General features: G+C 31.7%; 1 protein-coding gene across 1 annotated transcript in view; it reads left to right on the top strand.

Moving 5' to 3' along the window:
* Positions 1–392: 392 nt before the first annotated feature.
* Positions 393–25052, top strand: part of Sec61alpha (SEC61 translocon subunit alpha) — a 35392-nt gene continuing 10732 nt past the window's right edge. Inside the window, exons 1-10 of the mRNA XM_035370983.2 lie at positions 393–598; positions 6173–6240; positions 10020–10085; positions 12557–12767; positions 17175–17284; positions 17368–17521; positions 21168–21328; positions 22244–22384; positions 22735–22791; positions 23446–23637. Of these exons, the coding sequence (XP_035226874.1) occupies positions 592–598; positions 6173–6240; positions 10020–10085; positions 12557–12767; positions 17175–17284; positions 17368–17521; positions 21168–21328; positions 22244–22384; positions 22735–22791; positions 23446–23637 (1167 nt within the window). The 5' untranslated portion in view covers positions 393–591. The remainder of the gene's footprint in view (positions 599–6172; positions 6241–10019; positions 10086–12556; positions 12768–17174; positions 17285–17367; positions 17522–21167; positions 21329–22243; positions 22385–22734; positions 22792–23445; positions 23638–25052) is intronic.

Below are 25052 nucleotides of genomic sequence, written 5' to 3'. Positions count from 1 at the left end.
AAGAGGAAGAATTTTATTTATGAGACCATGGCGGCCTTACGGGTAACAATAGTAGTTTGAAACGTGTTTGTGTATCGAGTTGGAACAGTTAGAGTTGGAATAAAAGTAGATTTATGCATAAAAAATGCCCCTATATTCGGTATAATTAATTATATTTTCTAACATTGGAATAAAATGCATATAAGTATATCTAGATTGGAAACTTTATTTTGCATGTTAGTAATGAAATTCCCACGATATCGAATATTTCTATTTTATTATATCTGGTAATCTTAACTTTTTTAATACGTGATGATGTTTGTACGGAAATTTTGAAAACGTTAAATCTGGCCAACGACGGTAGAGGGTGCTGTACGGCACGTCATCTGGTTTTACGGCATAGCGTACATCGCAATGCAAGCCGTGATGTGGCACCTTCTTCTAACTTCGTGCCGTTGATTGCTAATGAATGTCCATATTTGTGTCTTGGACACGTGTGCGTTTTATTATATTGCTCATCAAATTAATGTGATTTTCCAGAAGTATCTTAAAGATAACTTGCAATATTTGCTTTAAAACTTTTTGTGTAGTCATCATATCCCAGGAAATAAAATGGGAAGTAAGTGCAGGAAATGTTTATGCATACTTTGAACTTTAATGAAATTAGAGTATTTAAAATTTTAAGGCTTGCTGGTAATAATCTTATTAAAATGCTAAGTTTCATTGCATAAATATTAAATGCTTTCATCTTCGCTGTAGCTCATATCTTCAGCAAACTGATTAAACAGCTGTAATCAACTGCATAGCACTGCTATTTCCTCTCTTATCTCTGTAAGATGCATCATGATATGTTCATTTTACCAAATTAATTAATTTTTACTAATTATACAGACACATTTCTCTCATTAAAAGATTGCGATCCTGTTTTCTCGAAATGTAGTTTATATGCTTGAAAAGGCATAATTCAATTTTCTCTGACATAAATATGGTCTTCATTTGCTCTTACCAGATTGTATATTCTTCAGCATATGAATAGGCAAGCAGATACTTTTTTATTGCATAAATAAGTCGAAAAGTAAATTCTCTATTTCCCTATTTTCAGTGTGTTTGTGTAAATATTGCCATTAAAATGGGAACCACGTAAAGAGATTTCTTACATGGCTCTGTTAAAATGCAAGGATTATTTTTAAGCTGTTTGTGTTTAATTAACTTCTGTCGAACTGTATCAGTGGTATAGACTATAATTTAGTTATTTCTATTAGCTGTAACTTTATAGTTGATTCTGTGGGAAGTTAGTGTTGAAACATTGCCTGGAGAGAAATGCTGTAACCTTTTAACAACCTGAACACATGAAAGTTTAAGTTGTCAGTCCTGTTTTGGGCAAGTTTCATTTTCCCAAATGCATTTGATTGTGGTTCTGTCATCTCGTAATTATTATGATATTTTTGGTAGGATCCTGGTATATTAAATTTAGGTCAGATAATGGTGTATCCTGAGTTTTGTGACTGATGAGTAGATCTAAAGTGATTATTTTTCAGCAAAATAGAGTGTTTTTGAAACTCTTAAATGTAGAGTATCTCTGAAACTAGCAAATTTAGTAAATAAATTCTTTCAGTATTTTTCATTCATACATATTAAAATTAGAACAAAATCTGATCAATACTTCAAAGTGAAAGAAAGAGCAGCATACAATAATTTTAAACCCGTAATTTAATAAAATTTATCCCGGAGAAAAAGAGCATGTATATTTTATAATATGACCTCTTTTTTCCCCCACTTAAATGTGCTTCATGTTTTAGAATTGGTTATGTTTACCTCTTTGCAGAATTTGGATGTTTGACATGGCATTAAATTTTTAATATTGGAGTATTTTAAGATGTTGAAGTTGTTGCTTAACTTACTTTGTTATATTTGCTTTTAACTGCATAAAAAGATGTTAATTTTACAGTGAATTAAACTATGCAACATACATACTTTTCCAAAATTAAATATGGTTTATTTTCATACAAATTCAGTTTTGTCTCTAGAAATACATATTAATCAGCCAATGTGGCATATCATTATAAAGATGTTATTGAATATTTTTGTATGCGTTTTTAAGCTGGAAACTAACTCGTATACATATATTGTTTAATATCGGGCAATTGTTTTCTAATTGATTTTGTGATTGTAATCTGTTATGAATATGCCTATAATACACTGCTGGCCATCTAAATTGTAACACCAAGAAAGACGAGATATCACAAAATTTATTTAGTAGATAGCATGTTGACTAAGTATCAGATGATTAAATTTATAGACTTCTGTGAAGTGTAGTTCCTTCCAGAATCAGTAGCCAGAGTAGCTGCCATTGTTGATCACTGCTGCCACACTCCTCGGCATTGATTCAAAGAGACTTTGGATGTGTTCTTGGGGTACAGCAGACCAAGCAGCTTCTACACGTTGTCAAAGTTGATTTGGTGTGGAAGCTTGAGATGTAATCTGGGTCAGTCGTTCAGCAACCATGGACCACATATTTTCTATCAGCGAAAGATCCGGAGAGCGAACCGTCCAGGGAAGCAATTCAATCTGGCTATTGACAAAGAACCCTTGGACAATGTGTGCCACGTGTGATCGTGCATTATCCTGTTGAAATATGGCTGTGGGCAAGCCCTGAAGGTAAGGAAGGACAACTGGCTCCAACACCTCAGAGATGTAACGCTGGCTGTTTAAAGTACCGGCAATGCGTGCTAGAGTGATATCCAATACCGCCCCATATCATAATACCGGTGCAAGACCAGTGTGGAGGTGCATAATGCAGCTTTCAGAATCCTCTCTCTACCATGTCTCCAGACTCAAATCTGACCATCGTGGTATTGCAGACTGAAGCGTGACTTCTCAGTATAGACAATTTCATTCCATTCTGCCGTCCACATCCTTCTTTCATCACACCGCTGGCGGCGGAGACGTCTGTAGTTCTGCGTCAAGGGTAGACGAAGCAATGGACGTCTTGCGGACAGAACGTTCTACTGTAAACGGCGTCGAATGGTGCGTGCAGACACTGGATGATGCGTTACAGCCTAATGTGCTGTGCTATGGTTCGTGATGTGACTGAGCGATCTGTCACTGCCATGTGCACAAAGTTCCTGTCATCACATGAAGTGGTGCATTGAGATGGATGCTATCGAACACGTCAGTCTGTCATACCCTCCTGCATCCAATTGTCACATATCTGCATTACAGTTGTTTGGTTTCATCCAACACAACTACTGATTTCCCTGAAATATAATCCAAATTCTCGGTAGGCCACTATCCTTCCTCTGTTGAACTCGGATACTTGATCAAACGATGATCGCTGTCTACTACGAGGCATAATTGATCGTTTTTTTGAAAAAAAACCACAAGAACAACACAATTGCCGAACTTGAAATTGTCAAAAACTCCAAGCCTTAAATAGCACTTTGAAGTGGCGCCACAGTCGCGCGTGATGTGCATCTGTACTGAAATTCTAATCATTTGCATATCTCACCTCCGCTAGTACATGTTGTAAATTTCATGTTATTTGCATGCTTCCTTCAGAGTTGCATTTACGGTGGCCAGCAGTGTAGCTGATTAGTGAAACTATTAATCCTTTCAGGACAGGCGTTCCACATACGCATTTCCTAAGAACGTCTCTAACAGCCGGGCGTCTCATCCACACATCAGTAAAGATCGCATTCAGAGGATGGGTGATGCGTATACGCATTTTAAGGTGGAACGTTTTTTTGAAGGCTACTAGATGGCATCCTGTGTCCATTACTTTTGAAATGAACAGTTTTAGGTTATTGACCTTGAGTTTGATATATTCTGCTTGACTTTGGCATTTTACTCATCAGCTGTTCAAGGGTGGGAGACTGAGGGAAAGCGTAAACATAGGTGGCTCTTTAAATCGCTGCGTGCTAATGAAACCATTCTCGTATCTGATTTATATCCAATTCCTTTTTTATTCTATTTTTTCCTCTACTATGTACGGTTTTTTAGGGTTACTGTGCGGAGTTTTTTTACGTTTTGCATTGCCTTCAGATATATTTCAGTTCCTCCTTTTTTTATTTAGGAAAGCCTCACCTCAAGCCTATTATGGCAGGAAGGCGCTATTTATCAGAGGAAGAATATCCTCGTATGGTTAGTGAACCATTTACTAATGCAAATGAGAATAGTGATTCATTTTCTAAGGAGTTAAAAAGTGATACTTTTTCTAAGAGTTGCAAAGTGATACTTCTCTGTGCTTGGAGATTTACCACACTCGTTTTCATTTTAAATTTTGTTACTTCTTATTGTAAATAGTCTTTATTGTGTTCTTTTTATTAATTTTAAACTTTATTGATGGATTTTATCAATTAAAACTTTGGAATAATTTGAATAGCGCTTCCGAAAATTATTTTAGAAGATAAGCAATTTTTTAAGTATATTTTCATGTAAAATAAAGAAAAAAAATGTTTTAAGGGCTAATTTTAACATATATAAGAGCTCAAGTAATAATCTTAAAATGATACCAAAAATTACTATGCTAGAAGCAAAACTTTTGTTTTTCTAATTTTTGTTATAAAATTAGGCTTAGCGAAGCAAAACCTCCATCCTGTACAGTGACTGGCTTCGATTCTCTTCCGTCCCGCACGAGCGTCTTAAACAAAGGTGCGCCGTCGCAAAAAGGTTAAACACTGGTAGTTTGACTAAGTTTTAAATTTAAGTGAATGGATAGGCTGCATGGGAGCTTTTGTGATTTAATCCACATGTAACGTGAGTATGAGCCATTTTCCTAAAACAAAAAATAATCTATGAAGTCAACTCTTCCCGTAGATAGCCCTCACGTACTTTGCCTTTATCTAATTAATCCAACCCTTTTATATGATGAATCTTTGTGCTATTATGAACATTGGCTATTTTTGAATGCGTCTTCTATATTGCCATGCACTGTAATATTCCATTTTAAATGTATCTAGAAAACACACACATACAAAAGTCTTGGACAATATCTGTATAGTTGCTGAAATTGGTGAATGTCAAAACTTACTTTCAGCTGTAGTTGAGTATTAAAGTAGGTAAGACACAATAACACGCTGAACAAATACTAATTCAGAAGTCAAACAACAAAAAGCAGCGTTATATTTCCAAATTTTCACAAGACTAGTTTTAATGGTTTTACTGAAACAACAACCTCGGCTGCAAAAGCGCAAATGAACGAGATAGGATATAATGATCAGATAAGGAAGCCTGGACAGAAAATAAGATAATGGTGCCATCTGTTGATGAAACAGAACTAAAACATAATTTCTTTAAAAGCTGAAGGCAGAGATTGATTGGAATTAGGATCGTTAACTAGAACGGAAAGATTTTTTTGAATGGGAAATGCGTCTAGAAAATCCAGTTCTCCGGTCGAAGATGTTTTTTGAATTATTTTAGTAGCAGCAAAAATTAAAAGTGTGATTTTCGGACCAACAATGTTGGGCAACAAAAGACTTCTGTGTTTCTTTTTTTTTCTAACATATGCCTCATGTTCCTTAATGCGAAATTTTAAGGCTCTCTTAGTTTGGCCAATGTAAATTAAACCCCACTGGCAAGAAATCCTGTAAATATCCAGGAATTCATATTCGGAATGGGGTCCTTGAGTATGGAACTCGGAATTTAATTGATGGGAGAATAACGATGATTCAGGCCGTTTATTGTCTCCTGTCCAGGCTTTCTTGTCTTGTCTTATCATTATATCTTATCTCGTTCATTTGCATTTTTGCAGCTGATGATGATGGTTCGGTAAAACCATCGAAACTAGTCCTTTGAAAATATAATGCTGATTTTTGTTGTTTAACTTCTAAATTAATAGTGAAACTATGTGCAGATTGTATAACTTTAGAATATTCAGTATAGTTTTAGTAGTTTATTTTTATATTATTGATTGTTTATTATTGGAAATATATTAAAAATGAAATGTTAATTTCATTTAATAAATTAACATTTCATTCATTCATTTTTAATAAAGTATTTTTGTTTGAAGATCCATACAAAATATATAATGAATAAAAATTTGTATAGGTGTTTGGTCTTTCGTTACTTTGTTAAATGTGTTTAAAAAAAATTTTATAATGTGTGTGTCAGTAACTTTTTAAATTTGTAGATTTAGTATTTATGTAATATTGTGATCAATTAACTGTTAAATAAATTGGAGTTACTTTTTTTTCAGTTAAATTTTTAGAAGTAATTAAGCCCTTTTGTGGTATTTTACCTGAAGTGGCTAAGCCCGAAAGAAAAGTAAGTGATAAATTGTTTAAAGAAATTTTAATTCATGGTTTGCATTTTGATTAAAAATTTCATGTATTGAAATATGCTAAAATTTTTATTTATCTATAGGAAAATTGTTATGTAAAGAATTGTGTTATCTGATTATGAAGGATGCATGTAAAATCTGTTTGGAAAGTAATGAGACAATTTTAATAAAATTTATGTGTTTCAAGATATGCTAACATGCACATAACATTCTTAGAGCAATAATATATTATTGCCAGTGATTCTGTCATGCTTTATAGCTCATTGGGAAGTCTTGAGAGCAGGATTACTTTTGAAGTACTTGTCATGGCAGCTGTATGTTTATAAATGTCCCAAATGGAATCTTTTCTAGCTGAATTCAAACTAAGGAAACAAAAGAATCACTCACTCAAGTATAGGCTGTAGCAAGGTGGGAATAACTGTACAGCATATTTTTGTGCTAGAAACTCGCCAGCAAAAATGTATGGCTCAATACATTTTTGTGATGAAGAATCTGGGTACTGCCAGTCTCCAGGCCGAAAAGCACTGATATGTTCTTCATCCATATAAGTATATCTGTGTGAAATGAAGTTTTTATCATTTGTCTGGGTGACTCCTCATGGATAATATTTTTAGAACTGGAAAAGATTGGCAATAGATTTCAAATACCATTTGCTCATTTAAGTCTCCTGTGATTGAGGAGACTAGGTATTTTACTACTCAACATCCTCTTGTTTCATATCCATATTATTCAAAGATCATTAGTTATGAAGTTTATGGCACTTTTGCTTGAAAGATATTTTAATTAATGTGACCAATACAGCTAGCTCTGTGGAATCTAATTACAAAGTGCCACTAACTTCCTCTCCCAAGTTATCAAAATCGAAAGGAATATGTGCATGCAGACCAAGATTTAAGCATTTAACATTAAAACTTTAATGAGTCTCTTCTTACACCAAAGATATAAAGATAACTGTCCACTTGATAAAATTTAAATGTACATTTCTAAGATAATCTTATGAGGCACCACAATTCACTACTTTTTATCAAGCTAAATAAAATCTTTCACTTACTAATTTCGACATGACAGTTCTCGCCATTGTGTACTCTAGCATGAATATTCAAGTGCTACTGTTTTTCATCATTAGGATCTGTCACTCTTATGACAAGACTTGGATGCTGTTCTTCAGGTAGACTTCCAACAGATCCGAACTGCTTAAATGTCTACAGTCTTTTGAAAATCTGCATAAACCTTTGGAGGAAATGAACTCATGATTGAGTTTGAAGTGATAGAAAAATATGGAAATTGTCACATGTTCTTTAAAGAATTAGATTTACTTCTCAGTCATTCCAGAAGATTATGACAAATGAGCATGTTTTTTTCTTCTATTTGTCAGTCAAAACCTTATGTCCCAATCACATTATACTTCCGCGACGTGGGACTTGACATCAAAAGGGACAATTCTCGGAACCCGCACAATTCCAAGAAATTCACGTAGCTAGGTTATAATTTTCACTTACTACAAAGACCTTGAACACCAAACATTAGTTGATTATTGCTCAGATTGTGATCACGTGATGCTTCAGGAGCAGAACTTTCGTCTGATTGTCTCTATCTAGGACAGAGGTTCAGCTGAGACATTTTCAGTGAGGTTTGAAAACATCGTTTCCGTAGCTAGGCGAGACTTCGTCTCAGGCAGAGCTCTATTTTTTTTCTAGAAATCCTCCCAGTTAAATCAAAGCCTCCAGAATCTCGTTTCTCAGAAAAGTCCAATCTAGGGCGAACTGTAGCCAAGTGTGATAACCTCTTTAGGAAGCAGTGTGCTTCCTAAAGAGCACATTGCTCCTCAATCACTTTGCTATATCTGCAGTTTTTATGACATTTTTTACAAAATGGATTTAGAAATTCATATTTGATCTACTAATTAAGACATAATAACACGCCGAATAAATACTAATTCAGAAGTCAAACAACAAAAATCAGCGTTATATTTACAAAATTTTCACAGTTGATTATTGACTGTGAAAATTTGATCTACTGTTGATTTCAAATTAGGCATTAATCAGAATCAGACTTCTTTCAGCTGATTCATAATGCCGCATTTGAGATGTTGGTGGGTACCTTGTACTCTGACATCAAAGTTTTATTTGTGACACCAAAACACTTTTGCTTTCAATTAAGCATCCTTCATGTAGGTGGTATTAAGCATTTCAGTTTTGCATTTTTCAAGTTTAACACTTCATTGCATGTCATTGATCGACACTATTCTGTATTTTGATTGTTTAAGAGGTAGTCAAGCAACTGTCCACAAGTAATTTGCATTTTGTAAAAGTTTAGAGCCACCTGATGAGAAATTGACAATTTGCATAATGTTCTCCATCAACTCTGCCTTTCTGTTGATCTTCCTGAATGATCTAAGAAAATGAGTCTCATTACTTTCCAGACAAAGTTTTCACAATAAGTGAAAGTGCATTCTATCTCAATTGGTCATTATTAAGGTAGAATGCTATTTGTATTTTTTTAAAAGGGGCTGGTTGGAGGAAGGGAGATTTTAGTATCTTAAAATATTTTAGTTTGTAATTATTGCTTGTTAAGAGTTATTGCATGTGTATAACTTCTGTTTGTTAGAAAGGAAGACTAAGCATTGATATAATGAGAACTTATTAGATTTTCCTTCTTTACTTCCTTGCACGAAAAAAAGTGTGAAGTGATAGTGTCATTTAATATATACTAAAAGTTAACGGTAGACAAAATATTTATTTATTAAAAAATTTCAGTGTCGTGTACTTGTAAGGTATTTTTTCCTCTTTACCAAGTACGTTTGTGATGTAATTGGAAGTATAACTAGCCAGTAAGTGGGAAGTCTGAAGTTTGAATTCTGGCACACTTTTTACATTTTTTTTTTTGCTCCAAAATAAAATGCCAAACTGATTATAAAACTTGTTGTTCTTGAAAAATTAAAGAAAAAAATTTTTTTTTTCTATCTTTGTGTGTTTGTAATTGTTTTTGAGCAAAGTTTTAAATAGTAGGTTTTTAATTTTAATAGGTACAGAGTTTTAAAGCCATTTTAATTTAATGTCAAAAATCTAACGTATCAGTCTTGTGTTTAATCTCAATCTAACATATTGCCCTTTTTCTTAGTAAATCTTTGTTTAATAATGAAAACATATTTTTCTTCAGGGGGGTAAAAAAAACTTGATAAATTTGATGAATGAATATTAAACTTTTGCTTTTTAATATATCAAGCAAATTAAGTATATTGAATTGTTCTTCTTAAAAAAGAAAAAAACTTATTCAATTTATTAGTTGTGAAGAATTTTAAAATATAAAATTATCTAATTGCATTGCAGCCTTTTATATATTTTGATTAAAAATGGTAATTTTTTGTTTTGCATACATTTAATTAGTTTTAGCTAATAGATAATAAAAGCTATTTATTATTATATTATAAGATTTTTATTTATTAAATTATTGGTTTTCAGTATATATGGTATTTTTCCATTAGGCACATGCTGCAATTTTTTGTGTTTTTTTAAGTGTAAACACACGTGCACAGATGATTTGATCCACAGATTGCGTTATGATTGGTTCTCGATACTGGTTTGTTTCACAGGTGGCAAAAAAATGTGGCATAACAGAAAAGTACCATATATATATTTTAGATTTTTCTTGTAATTGTACATTTATGTGGGTCACTAATATAAAAAATTTTTTATTTATATCAAGAGCAATAATATTCTTTATAATTTATTTACTTAATTCATCTTTCTATTTAATTTCTTAGATTCAGTTTCGAGAGAAAGTATTATGGACAGCAATTACGCTCTTCATTTTTCTTGTATGCTGTCAAGTAAGTTTTCTTACAGTTGTAATTTTATGAGATTTTGCACAGTTTCGAACTGATCATTTTTACTATATATAAATCTAATATATATCCGACTTTTTTTTTTTTCCAAAATGAATTCAGAAGAGATTTTTTTGTGATGTCCGTCTGTATGTAGTATTTTTTGTGCGTAGTTAGAGACGTAGATGCAAAACCCAGTTAACTTTTAGATCTGGCTGTTTCAAAACTTGACTTTATTCCATGGTATTCACATCAGATCAAATTTGCAGAAGAGACATTTATCCAAATTATGCCAAACTGGCAAGTTTTGTAAAAATCGCATGATTAGTTTTTAAGAAATTAGCTTTCAAAATTTTGAGCTCCTCAGTGTTAAATTGAATTTGGTATATACAGTACAAAGTCCATAATCTGGATCTGTAATTTGGACGTCAAAGCCACAAACTTTTTTTTTTGGTATGCTTTACGCATGAGCATGCTCGTGGACAATGAAAAAAAGGAAAGGTAAATAGATTGCTGTAAGTAAAGAAGTTTGCTAAGTGAATTATTCTTAGTACAAAGTGAAAAAAATTGACCAAGGTAAATTTTTAAATGTAATTTATATTCTGAGTCGTGCATCCGAGACATGAAAAACGTAATTTGAATTTCGTCAATCGGCCCAGTGGAACGAGAGAGATAAAACAGTCCTCCCCCACCAGTGTACACTGGTTTTTAAAGGTATGACGTAGGCATCTTAGACTGGGAAGCAAAGCAGCATGGATGTTGGCATGGTGGAAGCTAGGAAAAGGAATGGCATAGTTGTTTTGTAAAAAGTATTTATACTATGAATGATGCATAAGTGCACCTAGTCTGTGTTTGAGTAATTTTAGGTTTTTATGTAACATTGAAAAGTCTCGAATTTGGGAGAACAGATGAATTTAGGGGGGAGAACATCAAAGTTAACATTTGGAAGTCGTCAATCGTTTGTTAAAGCAGCCATCGTATTTTGTTATATCTTACATGTATGTATCTCACATAACTAAAAAATTAATCACCTCAGAATGCTGAAATTTTGTACAATGGGCTATGGTAACATGTAATTGTGCACCTCCCTTTTTCGTTGCAATCAGCGGCACCAAAAGCATATAAATATATATACATATATACTTTTCCTGTTACCCGGCTTGTCGAGCTCAGATTTTTTGTTCTTATATGTTGGTAAATTGCACGCTTTTGCTTTAAAAGTGATTAAGTTATATTGTTCTTATGTTCTAGTTAAGGTTCCTATACCTTTAGTAAATCTGCGTGCAATAGTTGTAGAATTATCAACAATCTAAAAGTTGCTTAAGTGTTACTAAGCGTAACCTAGCAGCTATTTTTTTATATTTGAAACTCTTTAGTAGAATAGTGAATTAAGTCAGTTTCAGCACCTTAAGTGTCTTTTTGCCAAGTAGAACCAAAAGTAAACTTTTCAGTTTTGTGCACCGAAAAAATCCGTCTTCTTGCCTGCTGGCAAAATTACTTGTTTTTGTGTATAAACTCAAATTTTAATTGTAAAAATTGTTTTCTAACTATTTTAACTGTATTGGGTGTTTTATGTATTTCTGTATTTTACAATTTTTAATAAAAATGTCTGAGTTTTTATGTATATTTGCCTTGCCGTGAAGTGAGAATAGAAATAAGAAATATATCTCTAATGAAATTGGAGGAAATAAGTTTAATGATATGCAGCAAAAAATGTGCACAATTTTAATAGGCCATACAAGGAGGTCATGAGGTGTCCTCATCAGATTTTTTCTTAAGAATTTTGAATTTTTCTATCAGCACGCTGACCTTATGTCAGAATTATCTTATGTTAATTGAAAAATTTTGCTGTGATGTATAGTTTGAAATCTTGTATACAGTTCTTTATTTTTGGCCTAGAATGACTACCTAAGCATTTTTTTTTTTAATTCTGACAATAAAAAAAACCTCCATTGTATTACTGTTCAAGAAAATGAACTTTAAAATTGCAACAGTGTGTTTTTACATCTTGAGAAATTGATAAATTTTTTCTAGCAAACAACATATACAGAATATTTGTACTGTAACCCTCTTTGAAAAGTGACTATTAGATATTTTCAAATAAAACCTTTGCCAATTAGACTGCCTTAATCGACCTTCAACCTATTCAGGATGACCACTGAAATGAAATCGTAAAGCATCTGAAAGTGGTTAGCATTTTTCTATTTGACCTAATAAGGTTAGCCCCAGTGTTAAAGTGAGGATATAAAATATAGAAATTTCTGAGATCTTGACAATTCCTGATATTGGACTTGGTAGTAGTGTAATAACATTTGAAAGGTGATAAATAACCTTCAGGTTATTTGAAATAGTATAATTTTTAATTACCTCTGTTTTTTAGTGTCTTTTATAAGTATTTTTAACTTGTGTGTTAACTTTGTATAAGAAATATGCAATTTTAAATACTTTTGTTTAAACTTTAATGTAATGTTTTTTAGATTCCTTTATTTGGAATAATGTCATCAGATTCAGCAGATCCTTTTTATTGGATGAGAGTAATTCTTGCATCAAATAGAGGCACACTTATGGAACTTGGTATTTCACCTATTGTCACATCTGGTCTCATTATGCAACTTTTGGCTGGTGCAAAAATAATTGAAGTTGGTGATACTCCTAAAGACAGAGCACTTTTCAATGGAGCCCAGAAATGTAATAAAATCAGTTTACTGTTTTAATTTTTTAAAATTAAGATGTAAATATTTATTAATATATATATATATTTATGTCTTTAGTATTGTATACTTTATTTCTCGTGCAAGTTCTTAAAAATATTTATTTACAAATTGATTTCCCCATTTTGTATATTCTGCATTACTGAAATTGTCTTTTTATGTTTTATCTTTTTACTGTATGTTTCTATATATGAATGTATAATTTATGAAAATGATATGAAGATTTTTATTATGAAATAATGTGAAATAATATGAAGGTTTTTATTAAGTTGTCTAATAGAATTGAGAGGATTACTTTGGTTACATTAATTTCAAATTAATGTTTTATAGTAAAATAATTGTAGCTATAATGATGCATAAATGGTAAATGTTTGGAGGGGGAATGAATGAATTGAGATTTATTTGTTAAGCTCTTAATTGGAACACTGAAATTGCACTTAGAATATTCAGAAAAATGTTTTTAATTGGAAAGATTATTATCTAAAGTTTTTCTTATTTAGTTGAAGAAATGGGAATTTTTCAGAAAAATTTAGCCATACATTTTTTTAATTAAATTTAGTGAGAAATTATAATTTCGTTTTTAAAATATATTGCTATCATTTTTTTATCTGCCATGTAGTGGTCCGATTTTTTTTATTGTATTACTTTTTATTTTATATTCCTTTGTTTCCTAGTTTTGAAATATCCAAGTTCAGTTTCTTGTCTTGCTGTAAATAACATCATTTCTTTGTATGTTTATGTTATGTAACTTGTGTTCTTCCACACCATTAAACAAAAAGTAATAATAATAACTCAGACCATTACCTCACAGTATATTTTAAAAAGGAAATAATTATAATTTTTCACTGAATTTGATTCTGAAAAATTCTTATTGCAACTGTCTCTCCTGAACTTGTGGAATGAAAAAATTATTCACAGCATATCACAATACCTTTGTGTGGTAAAAAGTATAGAAGTGTTGTTCTGTTAGAGTAATGTCTTCAAAAAGGAATGGTTCTCTGGTGAAATCTACTGTTAAGTCACACCAAACAATAACTTTTAGTGAACACAGTGGGATTTCTTGAACTGCGCAGAAATCTTCAAATGTCCAAATTTGAAAACTGTGAGTGTTTATAATCCGATTTAGGTAAAAATAGGCCTAATCTTCCTGCAGAATTCCCAACAGCCAAATATCATCTACTTCTATCAAGGCAAGAAGTGTCTGAGCAATTGCCACCCATTTATCATAATTGTGTTTTAATTTCTGCATGTAGTATATCTTGCATGGGTAGAAGTGGAAGATTTTTCTTTAAGATTTGCTATGACATTGAATGATTCAAATCCAATTGCCGCACTAATCCCTGGGCACTATTACTTTAACTAAATGAGAAAAACTGTAGATACTAATCTTACCCAATAAAAATGTTAATCTGCAATATAATGTATGTTCTTGTGCACCATTTTGAAATGTGAAATTTCGTCATAGCTGAAAGATTTTAAAATAAACGCAAAAAACTAATTGTAAGAAACATCAAATTATACACTTCTAAACTATCTGTATTTGAATTTTTGCTGCAAATTTTATTGCCATAAATTTCTCCTACTGGGAAATAAATGCGGAAAGTAAAACTCGAACTTAAATTCCTTATTCATTTCTGTTGCTATACAGAACAGGTACATAATTAGAAATTAATATTTTAAACTTGCTGAGATATAAAGGGAAAGGAGAATATTTGCTTATAATGCAAACAGGAAGAGTATTAAATCATGCCAAAATTAAAATGCTGTGTTTGATTGTATAATTGTTTTTGTTGCGCTTTAACGGTGGTTACAGCTCGTGGACCATTTGAGACTGGCTTGTGATTTAGTTTTAATTTGTTAAAGGAATATTAGATTCAAATGATCTAAAAAAATTATTGTGTGTAAGGCTTTTACTAAATTCAAATTCTCTTAGCAGAAGCTGTGGGTTTTTTTTTTTATTTTTCATTTAGCATGTTATTTAAAATACTTCTGTACAAAATTGAGTTGACATTTATAAATAACAGGAGATAGGAAATTCATCCCCCCCCACTTCCTTCATTTCAGTTGAATACAAGACATGGAAGGAATTAAGGAATTGTTACCTTACAATAGCCAAGTTACAATGTTAGTTTTTTTTTTTTTTTTTTTTCACTTCAACCAACATCATATTTTTCTTGTCACAGTGAAGATGTCTTAACTTGAAACATGGATAAAAGGCATAAAGTCTTTATAAACTTCTGGTCAGAGTTGAAGAATATTTATATGTAATAATGATAATAAGTAATCATCTAAATTAAGAGTTTATTTTGCTTTTTAATTTTATTTAAATTTATTCTATTAACATAGTATTGATTATTAATCATCATCTCTTGCATCAAAGTTTTGACAGGGTATTTGTTTTTAAACTGACACTACTCAGAGACATCTGTAGTTCAATTGGACAACTATAATGCCATCAAATTTGGTAGGAAAAAAAAAATAGTTCCGAAAGTTACCAAAGGAGAAAATGCGGTGCTCTTCTAGACAATATAGCTGAGAGCTAGACAAATAAGAAGACATTTTAGTACAACACTGCTTTAAGGCTGCAAAAAGTGTTCCAAAGATTAGAGATACCTTTGGTGCACCATAGCACTTTATTTAATAAAAGCACTTCCTTTGCAAAGGAATAGACCTCTTACAAGTGTGGCCATCTTCTCTGGATCACGCATTGCATCATCACAACATTCTTGATTGCCAAATGTAACATCATTAAGAATGTTCAGTATAGCCCGTGATATGTTGGCCTTTAAGGTTCTCGAAATTGTCACCCGAAAAGATAGACTTTGAACTTCAAATAACCCCACAGAAAAAAAAAAAAAAAAAAAAAAAACAAATAGTTAATAACCAGAGTTAGATCTGGTGAGTGAGTGAGGCAGCCGTCTAAGTGGAAAAAAGTGACTTATAACATTTTCTTCTGTTCTTCTGTAAAGTGATGGCACAACAGGTCACTGTATTGATAAGACCAATGTGCGGTAATGCTCCATCATGCATAAAAGTTACCTGATATAGCAACTGTCTCTCCTGAACTTGTGGAATGAAAAAATTATTCACAGCATATCACAATACCTTTGTGTGGTAAAAAGTATAGAAGTGTTGTTCTGTTAGAGTAATGTCTTCAAAAAGGAATGGTTCTCTGGTGAAATCTACTGTTAAGTCACACCAAACAATAACTTTTAGTGAACACAGTGGGATTTCTTGAACTGCGCAGAAATCTTCAAATGTCCAAATTTGAAAACTGTGAGTGTTTATAATCCGATTTAGGTAAAAATAGGCCTAATCTTCCTGCAGAATTCCCAACAGCCAAATATCATCTACTTCTATCAAGGCAAGAAGTGTCTGAGCAATTGCCACCCATTTATCATAATTGTGTTTTAATTTCTGCATGTAGTATATCTTGCATGGGTAGAAGTGGAAGATTTTTCTTTAAGATTTGCTATGACATTGAATGATTCAAATCCAATTGCCGCACTAATCCCTGGGCACTATTACTATCAGCAGTGGTACCACTGGTGCTGTCAATGATTGCCGGTTGCGACATTAGTAATCATCTGTTTTGACAACTGTTTCCACCCTCTACCAAACCAAATTGCCAAGAGTCGGTTTCTTCAGACTTCTGAATTATGCCTTTCAGTATATTGATAGAGGGCCTTTACATAGGTTGTTATGACTTATAAACCCACAAAGAGTGGTGGTTGCATTTGATTGATGAAGGTAAAACAATTTCACAAGTAATGCGAGCTGAGGTAAAGTAAGAGACTGAATTACTCACACTACTGTCAATTACGTAACCGAACATTTACATTTTTAAATTTTACCTGTGTTCCATGCAAATTTTCAGTTGTGTAGACTAGAACAGCCTCACATTTTCCCCTATCGGAACTATTTTTTTTTCCTTTAGTCTTTTTTCCTATGTTGTCATTAGTCCCTCTACCAAATTTGGTTGCATTTCAGCTCATAGTTCCAGCTGAAGATGGTTCCAAGTGGTGTCAGTTTAAAAAGGAATCTCTCTTTTAGGGACTTTTACAAGGTCCTTGAAGAGCTTTTGGCAGCGAGCACTGACCTTCTCCACACTGTTTTCTACCGGCTTTTGAATTACTGAAAATTAAAAAAAAAAAAAAATATGCGCATTTAAAATTTGATTTTGTAGTAATATAGGCAGCAATATACTGTAAAGAATAAAATTCTCTTTTTAAGAATAGTTTCAGGTATTTGTCTCTTACCCTTGCTCTTTTATTTTTCCTTATTTTATTGGGCAGATTTTTAAATCAACAATCAAATGTTCTTTAATATTTATACTGCATTAATTTAATTTTTTTCGTTGTTTCATAGAGTATTATTTTTATAGTATTTGGTATGGTGATAACTATTGGTCAAGCTATAGTTTATGTGATGACTGGAATGTACGGAGACCCAGCTGATATTGGCGCTGGGGTTTGCATTCTTATTATCATCCAGGTAATTAAAGTATTATTAAACTTTATTGGAGTTAGCAAATATTGTATAATAATTATATTACTAATGTCCCATTTTTGTTGTAGCTTTTTGTTGCTGGTTTAATAGTTTTGCTTCTTGATGAATTACTGCAAAAAGGCTATGGTCTAGGATCTGGAATTTCATTGTTTATTGCCACAAATATTTGTGAAACTATTGTATGGAAAGCTTTCAGCCCTGCTACTGTAAATACTGGAAGAGGTAATTATTTAAAAATTATTGATTTGATGAATTCTGAAATATAAATGGTAAGCAGGTAAAGTGGGGCCAAAATTGTGGACACTTTTAGAAATTTTTATGTTTTTGAACTTTGTATGCTTATAGAAAATGTTATGTTTCACAAAATGCAAACTTGTATATATCATTTTAAAGAGAATTTATTACTGAATTCAATATAAAACACAAAATTCAATTATTTGCAATACAAAAAAGTTAAACAATAATAGTTATCGATATACATTAGATAGTGATGATTGCAGTGAGTTATCAGTACTTAGTAGGGTATCCTTTATTTTGTATTACAGCTTCACATCGACGTTTCATTGAGCTGACAAGAGTTTTAAGCTCTTCTTTCATTATTACATGATGCCAGGAAACAATTATAGCCTCAATTAGTTTCCTTTTATTTGATTGGCGCCTCATTCCCACAAGAGTTTTCAAACGGTGCCACAAATTTTCAATAGGATTGAGTCACGACTGTTTTTTGGCCATGTCAATAATTTAATGCTCTTTGTATGAAACCACTCTTTCGATATTTTGGCCGTGTGGCAAGGAGCAGAATCCTGCTGATAAATAAAGAAAGCATTGTTGGGAAAGAGATCTCTGATGGAAGGTAGAAGTTTTGGTTCTAGAATAGTGTCAATGTATTTTCTGGCGTTCAGTGTCCCATCGATGACATGAAGGCGACCAATATCATTTCCTGACATGCATGACCAAATCATAACACTAACTGGGTTCTTCACAGTAGCTTGAATGCAGTCAGGATGTAGCTCTTCTCCTATTCTACGTCTTACATATTTTCGCCCATCACTACCAAATAACGATATCTTAGTTTCATCACTCCGTATAACTTGTGACCACTGATCATCTGTCCAATTAATGTGTTCCTTTGCCCACTGTAGTCTTTTTTTTTTTTTTTTTCATTGCTGAAATTTAAGATAAGGCTTTTTTCGTGGAATTCTACCTCTCTGTCCAACATCTGTTAATCTTCTCCTGATTGTTCTTGAACTGACAGAAACACCAGCATCATTTAGATCACTTCTGATGGTTGCTGATGACATTGTTCTATCTTGGAGACATAGTCTTTTTATTCTTCTGTCATCAATAGATGTGGTGCACCTTTTTCGGCCTTTTCCTTCTTTGTTTTTTATTGAATTTGTCTCCTGATATCGTAAACAGAACTTTCGGACTCCGGATGTAGTCACTGAACTACCCACCTGTCTTGCAATTTCAGCATAGGAAAGACCACTTTCTCATAACGCAATAATATTACATCTCTTTCTAGGTGTCCAAGCTACTCTTTTATTTGATGTCATTGCTTCTTGACTAAATATTAAAAATGTTTACAAAAATTCCTACTTGTAATTGCAGTGTATAAGAAACATGTCCTCCTTCTACAGAACAAAGTAAAATAATGAATTGTTTCAAGTGTAAACATGATGTCAGCTTCTACTGGCAGTTACTAACATTTGATTGGTTCTCAGAACAAGAACAGTGATTGGCCAGAAAAGCTAGACATTACAAACCACTTCATAACTGTGTTTTTTATTTATATTAAAGTACATATAACTTTTTTGTATTGCATATAATTGAATTTTGTGTTTTGTATTGAATTCAGTAATAAATTTTCTTTAAAATGATATATACAAGTTTGCATTTTGCGAAGTTGCTTACGGAAAACAAACCAGAGAAAGAATTTCTTCTGTCAAAATTCAAATCGAAAAGAGCATTTCTGCTGTTGAACAACAGATTGAAGAGAGAGTTTCTACTGTCGAACAACATATCGATTACAGAGTCAGCAAAGAAATTGACAGCTTTAAGAAATATATAGAGACACCAATTTTGGTGGCTTTAAATTTTCATCTATGCCTTCTCGAACCTCATATTCGATATTATATTAGAAACGCTTTCGTACTATAGCCCATTAATATTGTATGGCTTATGTACTGTTTTTATATTATGTATTATTGTATTACCACCAGTGCTCCTGCAAATGATTCAAAGTGCCAGTATGATTTACACTTGCCTGTCTAACACTCTTTATTTCAGCATATTTCTGTCTATATATACCAGTTTGACTGCTCTGGGCCAAATTTCACATAACTTAATACTTGCTATTTAAAATCCCTTAAAATATGTGTAGAAATTATCATGTATGTATTATGTTATTTCAAGCAAACATTCACAAAGTTAAAATTATTCTATATGGGATAGGGCCTTGAGCCCAGGTACCCAGGTGTACACACACTGTTCCATGACAAGTTCTCGACCTTTTCTAAAGCTGGCCATTTATGATGGAAAGACCTCCTGGCAAGTGGTGTATAAGACTCAATTCTCTATAGTGGTAGACACCACTGGATGGGATTTCCAAGCTAAGGCCTGTGCAGACACAGTGGATATCCTTCAAACTCTGCCTGAAAACCAGAGACTAGGCTTCTAAGCTCTATCCAGCATACTGCAGTTGAACTGTTGAGAGAAATGCTTAATAGATTAGCAGGTTTCAGTTGAAATATTGGTGACTAAAGCCCAAGGAAATGCTTTAGGAACTTGCCACGAATGTTTGAAAGCTGTCTCACCTTGCCTTTTTCGACTGCATGGAAATCCTATCATTGCATCAATGCAATACCTCATCAATGCTGTCCAGGATCCTGATGTACAAAAGGCCAGCGAATAGTGGATGTCTAGGGTTTAAAAAGTGCTTTAGTGCAATGAAATTTGAGGCAGCCCAGCAAACACCTTGTAGAGACCAACACTGAGTCAAAGCTGCTGATGTCCAGTAGCCATGGATCAAGTGACTGCATTGAGATCAAGTAATCTCAATCATCAGTTGAGGAAACATCTCTTATTATAGTTATAATAATAATGCTTTGGGGATTGTATATGTAAGTGATATGTAACTGGCAAATTTTTGTTTTCAAGTGGTACCATAATTAATTTACCTCTCAGCACAGCCACCATGCACTACATGGATAAACTGGAATTCTTTTAAAACACACCTAGAAAACCTGGAAAAGTTAAAAAATTTCATTCTCTTGTTTGAGTGGCAGGCAGCCTTGATTTAATAACTGATATTTTGTTTAATCAAGGAATTCTGTTTGATCAAGGGAAGTTGGGGAAATTGAAACAACCCTATGTACGTGTATATATATATATATATATATATATATATATATGGATATCATGTCTGTCGATACATCAATAGAAATGATAAAAAACTACTGTGTGTGGAAATCTCATTAGGGTGTAAAATATAAACTAATTTTCTTATTAGTTGATTAAATGGAAAACTGCAAATCAAATAAACTGTTAAATTATGAATATTAAAAAAGTGTTGGTAATCATGTAATTTTGATCTACTATTTTAAATTAGGTATTTATTTCATACATGCACTATTAAAAACCACTTTTAAATTCAAACCTATGATAAATTGGCAAGAAAAAGAAATAATTAAAACAGCAAAAGCTTTTAGTGCCACCATCTGAGGAAAAACTTAACTAAAAATGGTAGATTGCATACTATATGATTAGAATTTATTATGTATAAAATAATTTTTTAGTACTTAGCTTAGAGTATGACCTGAAGTTTAATATATATATATGTACATTTTTCCCCCCCCATTTTCTGTAGGTACTGAATTTGAAGGTGCTATTATTGCCTTATTCCACCTTCTTGCAACTAGGACTGATAAAGTCAGAGCTTTGCGAGAAGCTTTCTATCGTCAAAACCTGCCAAATCTTATGAATCTTTTAGCTACAGTTCTTGTTTTTGCAATAGTTATTTATTTCCAGGTATGCGGAAATTAAACTTTGTATCTGTAAATGTAATTTTCAAATTTTTATACAAAATTTATTATGAAATTGTGTAAATATGTGTAACATGACATAAATTTTGTAAGTGTTGCTTTGTTTTGTAATGGATGTTATATAAGAATAAAAGTGTAAATGCAGATACATATTTTTGTATCTTAAAGATAACTTGATTATTGTAAAAATACAAAATTTTGAATATTGCTAGTGTCTGAAAGATAATCAAAAGTAAAATTTCTATCAGAATTCTGATCTGCATTTTTTCATTTCAAACAGAATAAAGGAATATAATTTTTCAATGTAGTTTTGTATTGCAAAAATATGTTTTGAGAGATTAGAATTTCCATTAATTCAAAAGTATTTTGCTCAGTTTTTTAAAATCATTTGTTACTAGATACTGTTGTTTCAGATTACTTTTCAAATAAGTATGCTAAAAACTCCAATATATATTTTAAATAGGTAATTGTTATTATTTTTTGTCACTGCTGGTCAGAGCAAATCGATAAGATCATTGAATACTGGTAGTTCAAATCCAAATGAATTGGCTGCTTGTATGCATGATTTTGGGATTTCTAACATGTGCAATATAAATATGAATCAGTTTCTCTTTAGGGAATTCTTCATGAAAGCATCTTTTATCTTAGGCAGATAATCCTTATGTGCTTTGTATTTAGTTAAAAGTTGTTTCTTTGCTTTAGTTTATATCCAGAAGTAGAATTGCAAGTGATTTCATTAGCATGAGAATTCTTAATATATTATAAGTGTATATATAAAATATAAGCGATTATAGCAAAATTTTTATATGTTTCAGTAAAACTGTATTTATTATTTTGCGTTTTAATGTTTCATTTTTGCAGTGTATATAAACTTTATGTATATAAATATTTTTTACTGCAGGGATTCAGAGTAGATCTGCCAATCAAATCAGCCCGCTATCGTGGACAGTATAGTTCTTACCCCATAAAGTTGTTTTACACTTCAAACATTCCAATTATACTTCAGTCTGCACTTGTTTCTAACCTTTATGTTATTTCCCAGGTAAATTTTTCAATTTCTTTCAACCTTAAAAATTGGATGTTAAGTTTAAATACAGATAAAACAAACTATATTTATATATTGTAATGTGTTTACATTAATAGATTAGCTGTTATATAACGGATCCATTTTCAATTTCTTTCAACCTTAAAAATTGGATGTTAAGTTTAAATACAGATAAAACAAACTATATTTATATATTGTAATGTGTTTACATTAATAGATTAGCTGTTATATAACGGATCCATTAAAACTTTTAAAGATTACTAAGTCACCCCTAATTTTAACTGTGTTTTATGTATAAAATTTTTATCTAATATGTGCATGTACTTATCTGACATTTTATTGCACAGATGCTTGCTGTGAAGTTCAGTGGAAATTTCCTTGTTAATTTGCTTGGAGTTTGGGCGGTATGTTTTATTTTTTTTCATCCAATTATATAAACTAAATCTGAAATATATTTGTTTCAATGAATTCAATTAAAAGTTTATTATTCAATGTACAATTTTTGAATAAGCAACAAAATTTAAAATGTATTTTTCATACTGATATTTTATGAAAGAATAACTTAAGGTCTAATACTCTTTAACTAGTTGTCAGTTTTGCTTGCAGAGCAGAAATTTGATTTTTGAGAAGGGAATCTATTTTGTAATTCTGATATATATGCAAAATGCTGAAATTTCAAAGTTTACTCAGTAGGAAATATTAAATTGGTATTAATTATTTATTTGCTAAGAAATCAGTGATATTGTAAAATATAATAGCAAAATTTCATATTCACAATGTACAATTTTTAAGGAATATAAAATCAATAATATGGGATGGTCAAAAATAAAACTTTGGAAATGAGATACCCACACCACATAATTAAATCAGGCTATGTAGAAGAGGATTGCCTGTATAATGTACAGATAAAACTGTTAAGCAGATAACGATCTTTATGCTTCTTTCTAAAATGAGCCTAAATAGGAGTGTAAAAAAAATTTTTACATTGGAAACAATTCTAATTTTTTAATTAGAAGTGTAATATTATGTTGTCATTAAAAATTTTTTTTGTCTTTCAGGATGTTGGTGGAGCTGGTCCAGCTCGAGCATATCCCATAGGAGGTTTATGCTATTATTTATCTCCACCTGAAAATTTAGCACATATATTTGAAGATCCTATCCATGCAGTACTATACATAGTTTTTATGCTGGGTTCCTGTGCGTTTTTCTCAAAAACATGGATAGAAGTATCAGGATCGAGTGCAAAAGATGTAAGTTTAATGGCTCCTTTAATATCATTTTGAGTAAAAATATATTTACGGAAGCCCCTTGGCAATAATTGGCAGTTTTTGGTGGTACATTTCCACCGAGTTCGTGCAAGTCTTGACTTGTTATTTTGGCTTTGCAAAAGATTTGGAAAGGCATGGAACAAGTTTCATGATGAAAAGAGACATTGTTTTCTTTTTTTTTCTAATGCAACTGTAAGCCATTCCTGTGGGTTGAGTGAATTTTCATTTTATGTAAAGCAGTTTTTATATACCTTAGAATAGTTTAATTCCAAAAAAGTTATAGATCAGCCCTTCTTAAACATTTTCAAGTGAGGATCACTTCTTTAAATTAGAATGTTCTGTAGACCATCTTACTCTTGTCCCCTTTGAAAGCAATTTTTTAGCATATATTACTACCAGTATCCTACTATTTTTAAATGCAGTTAATTAAAATTTATTTAATTTTTTATTCCTATTAAGTTATTAAATCAGAAGAAAATTCTTATTTGTTTTTAATAATTTAAGATTGTTAGAGTTTGGATAAATCCAAGGTCGGTATGCATATTAATGAGATGGACGAGCTTTCTGATTCTTGCATAGCTGTTTTGTATTTGGGTATAGTATATTTCTGTATTTGGAGTATAAAATGGTCACTGTTACAGTGCTTTAAATCTGTCTTTAGTTTTTAGAGTGGGAAGTCCGTAGATGGAATAGTTGGTAATAAATTTCTTAAAATGTCAGGCTTGGTTGGAAAAGTGTTTGACATGTGTAATTTCCAAACTCCAAGATTTTCAGCTATAGTTAAGAATGTATAGTTAATTTAAATTTTATTTTTGTACTTTTGAAAATCTAGGACAACCATAAAAGAAGGCTTCAAAAGACCGCAGAGTGATAAATTCTGCTGTAGATGGCTTGTAACTGTAATAAACTGTTAATGTATTTATTTGCATTATCAGTATTTCTTTAGGGGTGAAATACTTATTTAACCAAGTATACAGAATTAAATTATGGTAAAGCCACTTCTTAATTAGCATTGTGTATTCATCTAAAGAAGAGTTTAAAATGTATCGGATATGAAATAAAAATTACATTTTTTTTTTTTATTTGTAGTTTTGCTGGTTAATTTAGCCTTTGTATAGCAAAATTTAATTTAAAAAAAATAGAAAAGTAGGATTTGGATAATCATAATGCTTTTGTATTTAGATTTTGAAGTTAATTTAGATATAAATTTAAGGATCAGTTAAATATTTAGTTTGTTTTAATTCCTTATTAACCTTCTAAGCAGCTATACATAAAAAAATATTTGTCATGAAATCTAAGTACACAGACATGCATTTTGAAATATGTCCAGACAATTCATTTTGCATGTAAATATATTGGAAGAATTAGGATCAAGAGAGGGTCATTTTGGAATTATA

The sequence above is a fragment of the Stegodyphus dumicola genome, chromosome 7 (genome assembly GCF_044657685.1).
Source record: "Stegodyphus dumicola isolate Sdum_Otavi_A_Nest chromosome 7, ASM4465768v1".
NCBI lineage: Eukaryota > Metazoa > Arthropoda > Arachnida > Araneae > Eresidae > Stegodyphus > Stegodyphus dumicola.
This window is presented reverse-complemented; position numbering and strand designations above follow the sequence as displayed.